Source organism: Necator americanus, chromosome II (assembly GCF_031761385.1).
Source record: "Necator americanus strain Aroian chromosome II, whole genome shotgun sequence".
Taxonomy (NCBI): domain Eukaryota; kingdom Metazoa; phylum Nematoda; class Chromadorea; order Rhabditida; family Ancylostomatidae; genus Necator; species Necator americanus.
In genome coordinates, this window is record NC_087372.1 from 3,773,945 (window position 1) to 3,787,946 (window position 14,002).

Here is a 14,002-nt window from a genome sequence, read left to right on the forward strand (position 1 = left end):
CGTAAGTGCATAGTTTTGGATCGTATATCTATACATCTTGAATTTCAGGGCAACTCGGAGCAAATGAATTGTTCAGAAACAAAAGATCTCATAACCAACCACGGTTTCATATTTGTATTAAGTTTGCACGCTGTAGCTGGATTGTTCTCCGCAATAATTTCTTCGATAGTTATTTTAAAATGTGGTAACCTATATTTCCACATAAATTGCAAGGTAAATACACTTTACAACATTATTATAAAATCACAAAATTACCAAATAATCAGTTGTTCCCTCGTTTATCTCCGCGACATTGTGCTTCATTCTAACTTTGCCCTAATAACTTTGAGACTTTGCCTATAAAAATGAAAAGAATAGAATCTTTCGGAAGGATACAGACAAAAAAAATGCTGAAATGCTTTTTCTTTTTAGAAATACCATCATGATACTTGTTCCAGATACTTATCGTGTCCATGTTACTTCTATTTATTGTACATTCTTCCTTAACAACAATATTGAAGGTAGGTGTTTTTTTTTTCTGAATGAACATACTTATATGTGGAAAAGATCACATCGACAACCTGTAGAATGAACAATTCGCCTTTCAAAAATTTGTACAAAAAAACTGTTGAAGTGGTACTGAGTGTACATCGTTAAAATATCCACAATTCCGAAAAATCCAGTTGTTTTCGATGTATAAAGTTCGACATTTACGATAAATTACAAAAGAAAGAGCTTCATATTTCATCCCCCTTGATTTACTACAACTAGTTGGTAAACTGATTAACTACAAGAGATTCATCAAATTTCCGGCAAATGGGAACTTAAATCAAAAAATTTGAATTTGTATAAATTAGATTCCATATATCATTTCAGTCTCCATTGAATATAAAGGATATTTTTCGAACAGAGAAGTGAAAATTCTGTGAATTCAATCGTTCTTGTGTCTTAAAATCTCGGCATATGTACTTCTTCATTAAGTAAGTTTGTTCATTAGTTGAACGCGCAGTGGTTCGTGATGTGTTAAACCCGCTAGTGAAGTACGGCAACCAAGAACGACAAGAATCACGAAGATCGAGAAACATTGAAAATCTCATGTGCTTCGAGAAGCATTGAGAATCTCATGTGCTAGTGGCGGTTATACGGTATGCCCCATCTCCGAAAAACCCGCACCGTAAATAAGAATTTTCGACGCGAAAATAAACTTTCTTTTTGTCTTTGTCTTTCTTCCTTTATTTCTGACAGTGCCAGTGCCGCTGTTCAACGCAGCATTACTCATGCACAGTTTCAAACATGGCGCGATCCTGGTAAATACTCCTACTGCGAACATCAAAACCCCGCTCGTTAGGAATAGATTATACGATAGATACTGCACCAGTGAAAGATGTGTTATTTACACTCACAAAAAAAAAAACAGACGACTGCCCACAAATGGGGAAATATATGAGATTGAGTGCTTGATGTGCATTGCAACTTATATTCTGGAAACCGATATGAATCTTGGAGTGAGAATTACTGAACTTATGGCCTGAAAACGGCGTAAAAGTTTGATAACAACACTTGGAAGGCATAGAAATGAAGCCCATCACGGAAACAGTAATGATGTGAAATGCGTTAGACTGGCTCACGAAACAGAAACATCGGCAAGAAAGACGTTGGAGGCGTTTTGGATTCTTGAAAGAAACTCTTCAATGTGAAAGTGCGGACCATTTTCAGACTCCTTTGAATAGAGTTTTTTTTTAAACAGAAAAAAATTGAAATTCCGTTGTTCAAAATAAGATAAAAAAAGAATCCATTTCAGACATCGCACGTCGTTATGTATCTAACGTACTCTGATCCGTGCAACATTGGACTACCACCAAAAATCTGCATAGGTTTACGCTTTCCAGTCAAAACTTGTACGGTATCTTTTGCCTGCATACAGGTCCTTCATTCCTATAAAAGTGTTGTTTACGTCTGTAATACCTAGTAAATCGAAAAATTTGTTGTTACAGTTTGCAATGCTTGTCGAACGATCCGCTGCATTATGGAAGCGCAAAGATTACGAGACGTATGGTCCGACGCTTGGGACATCGCTTGTTAGCTTTAGTGTAAGTTGCGCGTGAAGATACACCAACATGCAACTCTTTAACATATATTTTTGCAAATTCAATGGAATTCCTGCAAAAGAAAGGCTTTTTGAAATGTTAAACGTAGTGCAGAACTATGGTGAAACAACTAAGAATAGAAATTGGAAAATATTATTTTCAACTCACTATTTTATTCTATTTTTCAACACTGTAACCCCTACATTTTTGAAGAACAGAGAAGTGAACAAATCCCTCCTTGACAATGTTGGTTTTTGCTCCTGGAGCAAAAAAAAATATTGTGTTCTCTCCTTACTGAGAAAAAAAATAGTGCCTGAAAAGGGATAGCAACGCGAAAATCGTTTTTCATTCAAATAATAAATTCAATTCCCAACAAACGTATATGTGATTCGCTCAGATCTCAATAGCGGTGGCGGTTACTGTTTGGATTTTCTGGAATCCAGATCTTTCACAAAAACACGATTACTGCTCTGCGTCTACATCACACAGTGTGGATAAAGTAACAATTTTATTATTTATTCTTTCTGGTGTTGACATAGTTACATTGATTGGAATCGCAATTTTATACTTTTGTAACGACACCGCAATCAAAAGGTAACATAAATAAATTTTTATTTCCTTTCCTATGACCTCATATGTAATTCAGACGAGAATTTCAGAAAGGTCTTCGACTTAAAAACTTCGTATCAATTATACGAAAATTACTCCGTTATTCGACTAATGCTTCCCCTAGCAATTTTTCAAACAAGTTGCTATGCAATTTTTTCTAGCTCAAGTGCTGTTATTTCATTATTTCGCAAAGGTTTCACAAATGTTGGATATCGCATTACGTCTGCGTCTGCATACGTGAGTATAGATGCGGTGGCAATACAAGAACATTGCACGACATTTTGTTTATAATGCTTCAAAATTTATACTGTTTCAGATCTTGCCCTACTACACATTAGTTTCTCCTATTCTCACATGGTTCATCATACGGTATTCAGAAAAATTGAAAGCCAACAAACGTAAGTTGGCAGCGCAGCATAAAGGCAGTGAAAATGATGTTTATTTCAAAACATATTCGGAAATGTGGTAAATATAGCGAAAATAAGGTTTTAACTAATTGTTTTTGGTTTTGATAATAAAACGTTCATGTCGGTACACAATATAATCCTGATAGCTTTGTGTTCAGAGGTTTCCGGATAACTTACTGCTTCATTTCCATTTTTGAATTTTCATTCGATTGCTCCAAAATTAGGTTTTCAAGAAAATCTAATGTCATGGTTGAGATACTTTCAATAAAATGTTTCCCATCAGTAATTTTATTAATAAAGTGTGTTTGTGTGTGTGTGTGTCTCGTGTCAGCTTGGGATGCGCAACAACGCTTCAACTCAGAATCGTCTGAGGTTTATGTAACTAGCCTGTGCAATGACTTGCAGGAAATATCCGATGTATCAAGTGAGTGATTTCATCTTCCAACACAAGTGAGGTACCAACTTATCGACCCCAGAGGGATGAAAGGTTTGGTTGGCACTATGGCAGAATCGAATTTCCAATCGATCATGTTGCAGCCACAGCGGAGCCTCCTACCGATTTCGCTATACCGACACTAATTACTTTGAGATCAAGTGTTTTTGTTGTGATCCCCAGCTGCAGTTTCAAACCTAAGTATGAAGTTTTGTAAATGGTCCGAGAAAAAAAAGACATGGACATATGAACATACGACATAGACATGATATAAAAAGAATAAAAGTACTTGAATACAGTAAAGTCTAATTTGAGGGGGTGCTCAACACTGTACTAATTGGACTGTATTTTGGGCGCAAAAAAATGTTCATGGAGCATGAAAACCGTTCTAAAGTGACAAATGACTTTCCAATTTGAGAAGAGAAGAGGACCTCATTCTAGAAGATAATTGATCACTCGAAGAGTCATCACCGGAACTGACGGGATGAGTCAGTTGGGACCTAAAACCCATGCAGCTTCAGCCTACATGTCTTAGAGGATCTAAGACATGTAGGCTGAAGCTCCTATGTGAGAAAAGGTAGAGCTGAGACTACCGAAACTTTAACTTCACTAAACTCTCCAAGTAGTCTTACTGGAAACGAATAGATAAGTCATATCAGGTAGCACATTCAACCGAAAATAGCCAAGAAGATGATTTCTTTGCAACCCACATTTGCCATTTAAGAACGATTTTTGTGCTCTACGAACGTTATAGCGTTCAAAAATAAAGTTCTATTAGAGCAGCGTTGAGACTTTGACACCTTGACGAACCCCCCTCTTTAGGTCAATTACGACATCATTGTAGAATGTGGAGATTTTGGTAGTGAAGTTGCTGTAGATCTCACGAAGTATCTTATGTAGGGGGTTAGGAACGCCTTGGTTGTCCAAAGCCTTCATGACCGTTTCGATTTTAACTGTATCGAAGGTCTTCTGCAAGTCGACGAGAGTGAGACACAGCGGCATCTTGTACTCTCATGTAACCTCGATGAGTTTCGAAACAGCGTGAATGTGGTCAATCGTGCTAAATCCTTTCGAAAGCTTGCTTGTTCACATCGTTGTCCTTGTTGGTTGTCTAACACTTTTTTAATTCCTATTGAGGATATTTCGTTAAGAGCTGTTAAATGACGGATAGCAAGCAGATTGGGCAATAGTTGCCGATGTCTCACTTTTTATACAACAAAACGGTCTTGCTGGTCTTCCATTGTTTAGAAAGCTTGCGTTCCAACAGGTAACGTGAAACCGTTTCGCCAAAGTGTTGACAGGTACTGGCGGAAGATTCTTCAGATGTTCTGGCAATATTTTGTCGGGACCGGGCGCCGTACGATTTCTAATAGACAAGATAGCATGTCGTACTTCGCACGGGAGAACCTCTGGAATGACATATCCATCTTTCCTCAGATGGTGAGAGACAAATGTACGTCTGCTGTCAAAGAGATCTGAGTAGAATCCGTGAATGACCTTTTCCATTCTCCTTCTCGATCCTGTAGTTGTTCAATCTGGGTTCTGGAGAGCACACACTTTCCTCTTGCAATTGGCACGCTATGCATCGAGACTTCGCCAATCGCAAAAGGAGAGTGTGCATAGTATTATTTTGCCGCCTCTGCAGTTTAACCTACCACTTCTGGTCTTCTCGCTTCGAGGTCATCCTTTTTTCCCCCTCTGCAAACCCTTGCGAACATGGACGTGAGTCCTTGGTTGCCTACGACTCATGCCGCTCCACGCTGACGTATCAGCTCTAGAATTTCCGGTGACAATCGTCTCTTGGTGGTTTAAACACTCTCAGTCTTCCTCGTGCAGTCATGACAATGTTCAACGAGCCGATCGTAATACTCGTCGATGTTGTCCATTGCCGGCTAGTGTAGCGAAATAATCCTAGTTAATGATAGTCCTGGAACTTCGCTCTCTGAGCTTCGCAGCTTTCTCTTCTCTCCGAGTAAACAAAAATCTCCTCCTACGGGAGGTGATGGTACGAGCTCGTATAAAGCTGTGGCACAACAGCAAAATCCGTCAGGCAAAACCTTTTACTGACGATGTTAGGGTTAATTTCAGTGTGGTGCCCTCCACCTGCTGAATCCTAACATAGAGAAGAGAATTTCTGGAATTGCGAGTTCGAGTTCCCATGGATTGTCTTAGTCGTAATGATGTATTCGGAGGGTCCTTCCCTCTGTTAATTCTATTGTGGGCTGTGGGTCCCGACGTGAAGTTCCTCAGGCGTTCTTCTCGGGCCAATTTCGGTGTTGAAATCACTAACAATGACCTTGTAGAAGGTATGGTCTTCTCTGTACTTTAAAAATACCTCTTAATAATGGTTTGGACACATTTTTCATGGGTCATTTCATTTTTCATTCTCACACATAATCTGTCACAGTCGAATTGAGTACTTACTGTAAATCCCATGAATATTGAAATATGTTGGACTACAATAAAGTTAAACATGATATAATTGACCATCTGTATAACAAAAAAATGAAACGATTACAGGTAGAATTAATGAGCAGAATAATTTCGTTGCAGCTGATCTAATAATTATAAGTTCTAAGCAACACGCGTTTTGGGCCTATATGAAATTTGCGATCAAATGCAAAAAAAAATGAAGAATCTGACAGTTTCTGCCGTTAACTGATCGGCTAGCAATAGCATGCATTTGACAGTTTTGAAATGCATTTAACATCAAGGTTAGTGACATCATATGCAGTCAGTACATTAACTTAAAAACTAGCTGATATATCAAGTCATTGTTTTTATCTTCTAAAACAAGACTAGTAATAATATGTCGACCTCGAGGGAACGAAAGGCTGAATTGACTCGAAATGCTTTCAAATCGTCGATCGTACAATCGCAGCGGAACTTCTTGCCACTGCTCCACATCTGTTCCTATTAAAAATAAAATGTTGGAGAGTGCTAGGCAACAGACGTGCTTTACGTTGAGAATAATTTCAATTAGAACTTTAGAATTATAGAATTTCCCGCAGCTTTGTGCCCAACAGTTCTCGAAAATGCTTCCCGTTACTAAGAAGGTAAAACATCTGACAATCTCTGTTCAGCTGAACACAATGGAATCTTAGCAGGTGTTTTTTTAAAGCGTACTTTAACTACGGTTGTTTTTCTAATGTCTATCAGGAAACACCCAGAAAGCCTTCTCCGTCAAAAAGAGATAGATTATTTAAAGAAAATGTTAAACAAATGTAGAGTGTGTGTTTTGTCTACAAAGAAGGAATTCATTTCGTTACAGACTTGATATTTAAAAAAAAAGTCAATTTTTCGGACGTGAAGTAATCTCAGAAACGATTTTGCGATTGTACTGTTTTGTATGAGCAATGCCTGATATTAGAAGATTATATGTGTTTGAAGTCTTCGTAAAAAATTAATGACTCTTCTAAAGTAGTCTTAAGTAAATTCCTGGTAGCTCTCACAGACATGGTTCGAAAACTGGTTTACCGCGGTCATTGCTGTTAACCGTAGTTTTCAGACTATGCAAGGCTAATTACAATAGAGAAAGTACTAATTAGGTGTTAACGATAATCACAGAGTGCGACTTCTCGCTAACCATTATTTGGCTGAAAGCTGGATTGCACATGTGCATGCGTCAGTAACTATGCCACACCTTGCAATTGCTGCATGAATCGCGAACTGCATTTTCTCCTGGCTCTGAGTGACAACATACTTGATTTCATGTATTTTTATCCCAGTCCCTGCAAAACGATAGCCCGTCACGCTGTGGATGTCGATGTACTCTGTACATCTTACAATAACCAGAAACAGGGAGTAGTCGTAAGAATCCTGAATGATTCCGGCTTTCCTCCCGGCAGGACCTACGCTGTATCGTGTAACCGTATTTAAGGCGCGGATGCATCGCGCTGCAGTGGGAAAAATCCTAAAGAAGGCGTAGCCACACACTCCGAGCATATGAAAGAAAAAACTACAATATTTTAAATATTAGTGTAAAGTAATGATAAAGTGAATGTAATTTCGCAGTAAGCTCGTTGTAAATTTTCTCGGTGCACTGCAACTGCAGAAAAACTAATGTTCACTAACGTGATATTCACCAGTTAGGAAAATCTTATTGCACCTTGAACCTATAAAGCCTTTAACAATTATTTTATTTTATTTCTCTTTATCTTTATCTTTATATTTTTTTTATCTTTATTTTTAAAGCGACGACTAAAAAACTTTTTAGCTTTGAGTCTTCTTCAGATGCGTCATTTTATGAAATCACATATCACGAACAGAAACTCATACTCATACTGAGAACTATTATTAACGTAGAAAGTACCAGTGACTGATTATCTGCAAACTAGTGAAGTCTCGAGGTCTCGAGAGACCTACAGTGAGCTTGGACTTATCTCATCGAAAGGATGTCAATTACCATGAAATTTCATTCAAATCTCTAATCTACGATTCTGCACTTTCTCACGAAACTTCACTTGGCAAAATTACTCTAATCGCTACAGGCATCGTTCTCAGAAGATCTCACTAGGGGCGGGGCATTACTGGAGTCGAGTGAGTGAATACTGTAGTATCGCTGGCCGCACCATTTACATATGGCATTTAACGCTTGTCTCACACCTTTTTAATACCTGTTGTCGACGTAAGTATATCCTTCCAAGGTTGTGATTAAAAACTTCTGTTTGTAGTAAGCAACAATGTTTCTGATATTTGTATTCCTTGTTGTCAGTGAAAATGTCTTAAGTTCTCTTATAAAAACTTTCTGAGTGACACTCTATCGTAAAAATTTCAAAAAATGACAGATCTCGACATCAGAGCTTTGCACCGTCCCCAGTAATCAGTTGACGCCAGCACTAATGTAACCTGCTGATTTCCTTTATTCCAGAACTGGGACAGAGATTAGGAAAAGTCGTCGAGGCCCCTTCAGGCCTCGTCCTTAGTGCCCGAATTCCTTCAATCTAGGATAGTGGCCGAAGAGGGGAGCGACGACGGGGCTCCGGGCCAATCTTGGATCTAATAGGTTGATATTGGGTCAGGAGCTTCCACTACTTCTTCTCATTCCTAGACAACTAACAGGAGAAGAGCAGCATTTTGAAGTGAATGCAGGGATTCAGGACCAGCTCTCCTGCTCATCTCGATCCGCCCACATCTACAGCAATGAGCGTTTTAGGAAAGCGGATTCCTTTAAACAGAGAGAAAGATGCTAAGGCATGTGTTTCTTTTTTCACGCTGACAGTTCGTGAGGTACTCATAGACCCAGATTATGATCTGCCAATCCTCACTGAGTCACACCTGTCTGCGATTTCTTGGATTAGAAGAGAATGAGGAAAGTTGGGTCTGGTCGGTGAGATATTTGTGTGCAAGTAATGATCAAACTGATGTATGGTCATTATCTAAAGTCTGTGCTTCAGGCACCAATTATACCATAAACATTCGAATACACTTGGGAAATACAGAGTTGTCGAAAACACTTGGAGAGACTTATGCGACAATCTAGCAAAACCAGAATTGCTTTAAAATCAAACAACAGAAAGGAACAGGAACAAGACAATGCTGCTCCGTTCATTAAACACTCAAGTTTTTCCAGTACCTACACTACGGTTGTAGTTGTGAGGCCTAAGATGCTCGTTCTCACTCCCATGTCAATCTTCGGTCACTGAATCTTACTTTGGTATATTCCAAGCGAATAATCATTGGACGATATGAGATTATAAATATCTCAATTATTTACTTTTTCATAGTTATTTAGTTCTATGCTTCTGTTCTTAACTATATTTATGCCTTTAGATAATTTTTTTCTCATCAATAAATTGCAGCGGCTGCATTCACGGGAATAAACCAAGCGCAAATAGTTAGCAACCTTGTTACGCAATCATAGTACTTATGACAACTCTTCTCATCTTCCTCTCTCATTCATAACTGGTTCATGGTTTAGCCTCTTTTTATAGACGTACTGATTACTTCTATATTTCTGTACAAATGGTTGCGTACACGATAATATATAAGGCTGTAGAGGAAAGTTTGATAAACTTCTTGAACCACGCTCTCAGCTTTCACGGAGCTAACAGGTAGATGCTCCGCTTCCTTCTGGACTAAGGAATTGAAAGAATACGATTTTTCTCACCGCTGAAGATTCCATATCTCGCACGATGCACACGAAATCTTCGCGCATGTTTAGCTGCCTGGACACATTTTAGAAAAAAGCAATCCGTTATCATTTCGTTCTTAAGCGCATCGATGATGACTTGAATGAGAAGAATTTCAAGACAAGTGCTAATTTTTGTTGTTCTTTAGAGTGTGTTGAATGATGAGTTGCAGTAATGAGCGTCAAATCATAACAAATGCCGGATTTCTTGCAGTAGTGGCTTCGCAAGCAACTGCTGGTTTTCTATCAACTATATTTAGCATTATAGTTCTGAGAAAATGTGGAAATCTACATGTTCATCCAAACTGCAAGGTTAACGGTATTTTTTTTCTCAAAATTACAGTTCAATAAGAGTTCAGTTCTTCTGAAGACATTTTTTGAGGTGATGAAAGTGCGAGTAAGCTTCCAAAGGCAGAGTACCATTTTAGCTTTTAGATTGAAATTAATATAACGTAAATTACAGATATTAATCGTGTCTATGGTTATGCTATACATTGTACATTCGGTTAGTATTACAATCCTGCAAGTATGTCTGGTTTCTTTTTTTTTGATACCTTTTACGTTCTACGCGAATTTTCGTGCTCAAAACCACATCTAAGCTTATGCTGGCCTTTTGCATATCCGCGTATTTGATATTGTACACAGAAAACCAGCGAAAATACCGGGATTTTAATTGATTGGACATTGGTTTTTGATTTGGGGAAATCCAAAATAGTTTCCATAAGAAAGAATAATATTTCGGAAAGAAAGTACTGCTTCAGACTACGCAACTAATTCGTTATCTGACCTACTATGATCCCTGTGTTGTTGGTCTTTCAACCGTAATCTGTTTCTGTTTGCGGCTACCAGCGTCGGTATGCACAACATCGTTCGCGTCATTGTTGGTATGTTTTTTTTTGTATTTCTTCATAGATGCACACACCGGGCTTCAATTTCATCCAACATGTCTTTTGGTGTTACAGATTACAGATAGGTTGTCCTATCTGTGTTTTTTAATTCCCTACGTTTTTCAAAGGCTATTCATATAAAGAACAAAGATTAATCAATGATATATTATCGCTTATTTTTTATTGCCGTTTTTGTTGATATTCTTCTTGCCATTTTTAGGCGAGCTTTAAAATTCCTCGTTCTTAGAAAGATTTGTCTTTACCGGAGAAGAATAGGGTAAGACGTTGATACGAGCTTCATCTAATTTGAATGTTATAACACGCAAGAAGTTTTGAAGGGAGTGAAACTAGTGGAAATCTGATGGCGCAAGATCAGGCGAGTGTGGCGGGTCTAAAAACACATCCCATCCGAGCTCTAGTAATTTTTGAGACCAGAAATAAGTTTGGTTGCCCATCAAAATTCACTGGATTTTGAATGAGATGTCTTGTCTTATCTTTCGCCATCAGATTTCCACTTATTTTCCTCTCTTTAAAACTCCTTGCATGGTTCAACATTTACTTCGGATGTAGCAGTAAATCAGCACCTTACTCGATTTTTTGCCCATAGATGGATACCTCTATGAACGAGGAATCTCAGAGCTCATTCAAAGATTGTAAAAGATCACCGATCAAAATGAGAAATATACCAATGATTGATCTTTGTTCTTCATATGAGTAAACGATCCTAGGGAAACGCTGGAAAATTACGTCATAGAAAAAATATGTCATGAAAATACGTATTTTCCGACAAACAAATACGTTCTCGTAAAACTTGAAATAACGTTTGATTCCCATCTGTTTCAGGAAGTATCGGTTTAAATTTTGCTTCAAAAAAGGATAATGAAGTAAAATAGGAAGAAAGTGTATAGGTTCATGTAAAATAAAGGAACGGTCTATCATTCTAAGAAAAAGTCTAGCGTCGCCATATTGATGTAATTAAAGTAACAAAAGCAGAATTTGGGATCGGATTTTTCTAAGCGCTCTAGAACAACTTTTACTTTTCTTCAGTTTGCGATTGTTTTTGAACGGGCAACGGCTTTATGGAAACGTGGTAAATATGATGCTTATGGACCTCAACTTGGATATGCGCTCGTCACCATAAGTGTAAGTGTTTGAATTACTCCTTTTCTGTCTCTCTTCGTCTAATTGAAAGGTTAACCAACAGAAAATATACCAACAAAAAGCTAGGGTCAAATTATATCTATATATAGGGGAAGTTGAACACCTATAGGACACACGTAACACTACAAAAACATTGATAAAATGATGAAATAAACTTTTCGGAGAAAAAAATGCAATTACTTATATGGCTCAGATGATACCTTGGTATATAGGCCAATGAAAAAAAAAGCAGAATAACTCATTCTATTCATTTCTATACGAGTCGGCGCACAGAAAAAAATCATTAAAGGCATCACCCTAGGAGTCTGAGGTGGTACGGATTTCAGGTGGTGTATTCGTATACGGACGTATACTGGATCGTAGATTATGGAGAGAGAGGTGATTCCGTCCATTTCTTCCCAAATGCCGTAAAAAAAAGTCCCGGAAGGTACGGGTTCGAGCGTTCCGGCGCGCTATTTTCTACAACGAGTTGGGTTAGAGCGCGCCAGCCGTGTGCGCACGCCCCACCTTCCGGGCCGTTTTTTACGCCAATTAGCAAGAAATGGACGGAATGACCCACCTCTCCATAATCTACGATCCCGCATACGAATACTTCTCCTGAAATCCGTACCACGTCAGATTCGTGGATGATGCCTTTAAGTGAGCGGTGCAAGCTCATAGTCCCATTTTTACGTATTATTTTGCGGTGCATATATTTTGAGTGGTCGCTGCTATGTCAGTGTTGGCAATGATTTCTATTCAGATAATCGTCTCCCTGGCTTCAACATTCTGGGCCGTGCAGAAAGTGGAATTCGATCAACATTCTGTTTATTGTTCAACAGCCACTTCTCAAACCGCTGATCGAGTAATGTTACTATGTTTTTTAATAAGCGGTGTTAATATTATTACGCTTGTCGGCATAATTGCACTATTCATCTTCAACGAATTCGCTCTAAGCAGGTAATTTCGTTTATTTCAATTTTTTTTCAAAGCAATTTAGTCTTTCGTTGATAAAAAAATTCTATAGATCAAAAACAGTTGCGCTTAAAGCAAGTAACTTTCCTAAAGTAAAAATTCAGGAGGGAATTCGATCTGCAATCTTCTTATCAGCTTCGCGAGAATGCTTATGTAATTCGAATTATGTTACCATTATCAATCTTCCAAGCTATTTGTTACGCAATATTCTCGATCTCAAGCGGATTAATTTCGCTATTTCGTGACAAACTGTCGCCAGTACAACATAAAACATTGTATACGACAGCGTATGTAAGTGCCTACGTTCTACATATCATATATTTTCTATTTTTATAACGCAATACCGGAAAGAACAAGCTTCAATGTACGTTATTGCAGATTATCCCCTACTACACACTGGTTTCTCCTATCCTGATATGGTTCATTATAAAATGGTCACAACAAATAAAAGCAGCCAAGATAAAGAAGCTCACAAGTCATTGTGAAGATGAAAAAAGTGTCTACTTTCGTGCATATAAAGAAATGTGGAAAAATGGAACAGTGGATAAAGATTAGTAATTGTCGCATTGGAGTTTAGAAAATTTCGACATACTGTAAAGCTGTATACTTATTACTGTATACTGTATACTTATTACTTGTATAGTGTAGTGACTTTTCTTGTGATTGCTAAGATTTTATTTTGGAGACGTCTTGGTGGCGACGATTTCTTAAAGGCATCACCCCACGAATTTGAGGTGGTACGGATTTCAGGTGGAGTATTCTTATACGGGATAGTAGATTATGGAGAGGGGTGATTCCGTCCATTTCTTTGTAAGTGCCGTGAAAAAAAGGTCTGAAGATACGGCTTCGAGCGTTCCGGCGCGCTGTTTTCTACAACGAGTTCGATTGGAGCGCGCCATCCTTGTGCACTTCCGAGCCGTTTCTTACGGCAATTAGAAAGAACGAAATCACCCTCTCTCCATAATCTATTATCCCGTATACGAATACTCCATCTGAAATCCGTGCAACCTCAGATTCGTGGGATGATGCCTTTAAAGCTTCGAGAGCGTCAAACTGACTTATGCAGCTATCCAAGTACATTTTTCCTTACCTTAACTACCTATCCACCCCGGAAAAGATATAAGCAGTTGACCAGACTATTGCGAAACGGATAATTTCTCGAGAACACGTCAAATGTAAATCTCATGGTGCATATTAAACACATCAGAAACGAATATAAAAACTTTTTCCCGATAATCTGTTTGAAGTATATGAATATGAAGTTCTCTAAACGACCAGCTGAAGCCGGACTTCAGACTTCTTGTGGAGCTCGTTTCGTTCGCCTTCGCTGACAAATAAAAATTGAAAGTAATTAA

The 14,002-nt window shown here is 38.3% G+C and overlaps 1 protein-coding gene across 1 annotated transcript; it reads left to right on the forward strand.

The window, feature by feature from the left end:
- Window positions 1-1,795: 1,795 nt before the first annotated feature.
- On the forward strand, window positions 1,796-13,202 carry RB195_016791 (uncharacterized protein; the record flags this gene model as incomplete). The annotated part of the gene is made up of 6 exons (XM_064183496.1): window positions 1,796-1,903; window positions 1,974-2,069; window positions 11,580-11,675; window positions 12,436-12,632; window positions 12,752-12,938; window positions 13,026-13,202. 6 exons carry the CDS (start codon window positions 1,796-1,798, stop codon window positions 13,200-13,202), a joined length of 861 nt encoding a protein of 286 aa, XP_064039377.1.
- Between the last annotated feature and the right edge of the window lie 800 nt (window positions 13,203-14,002).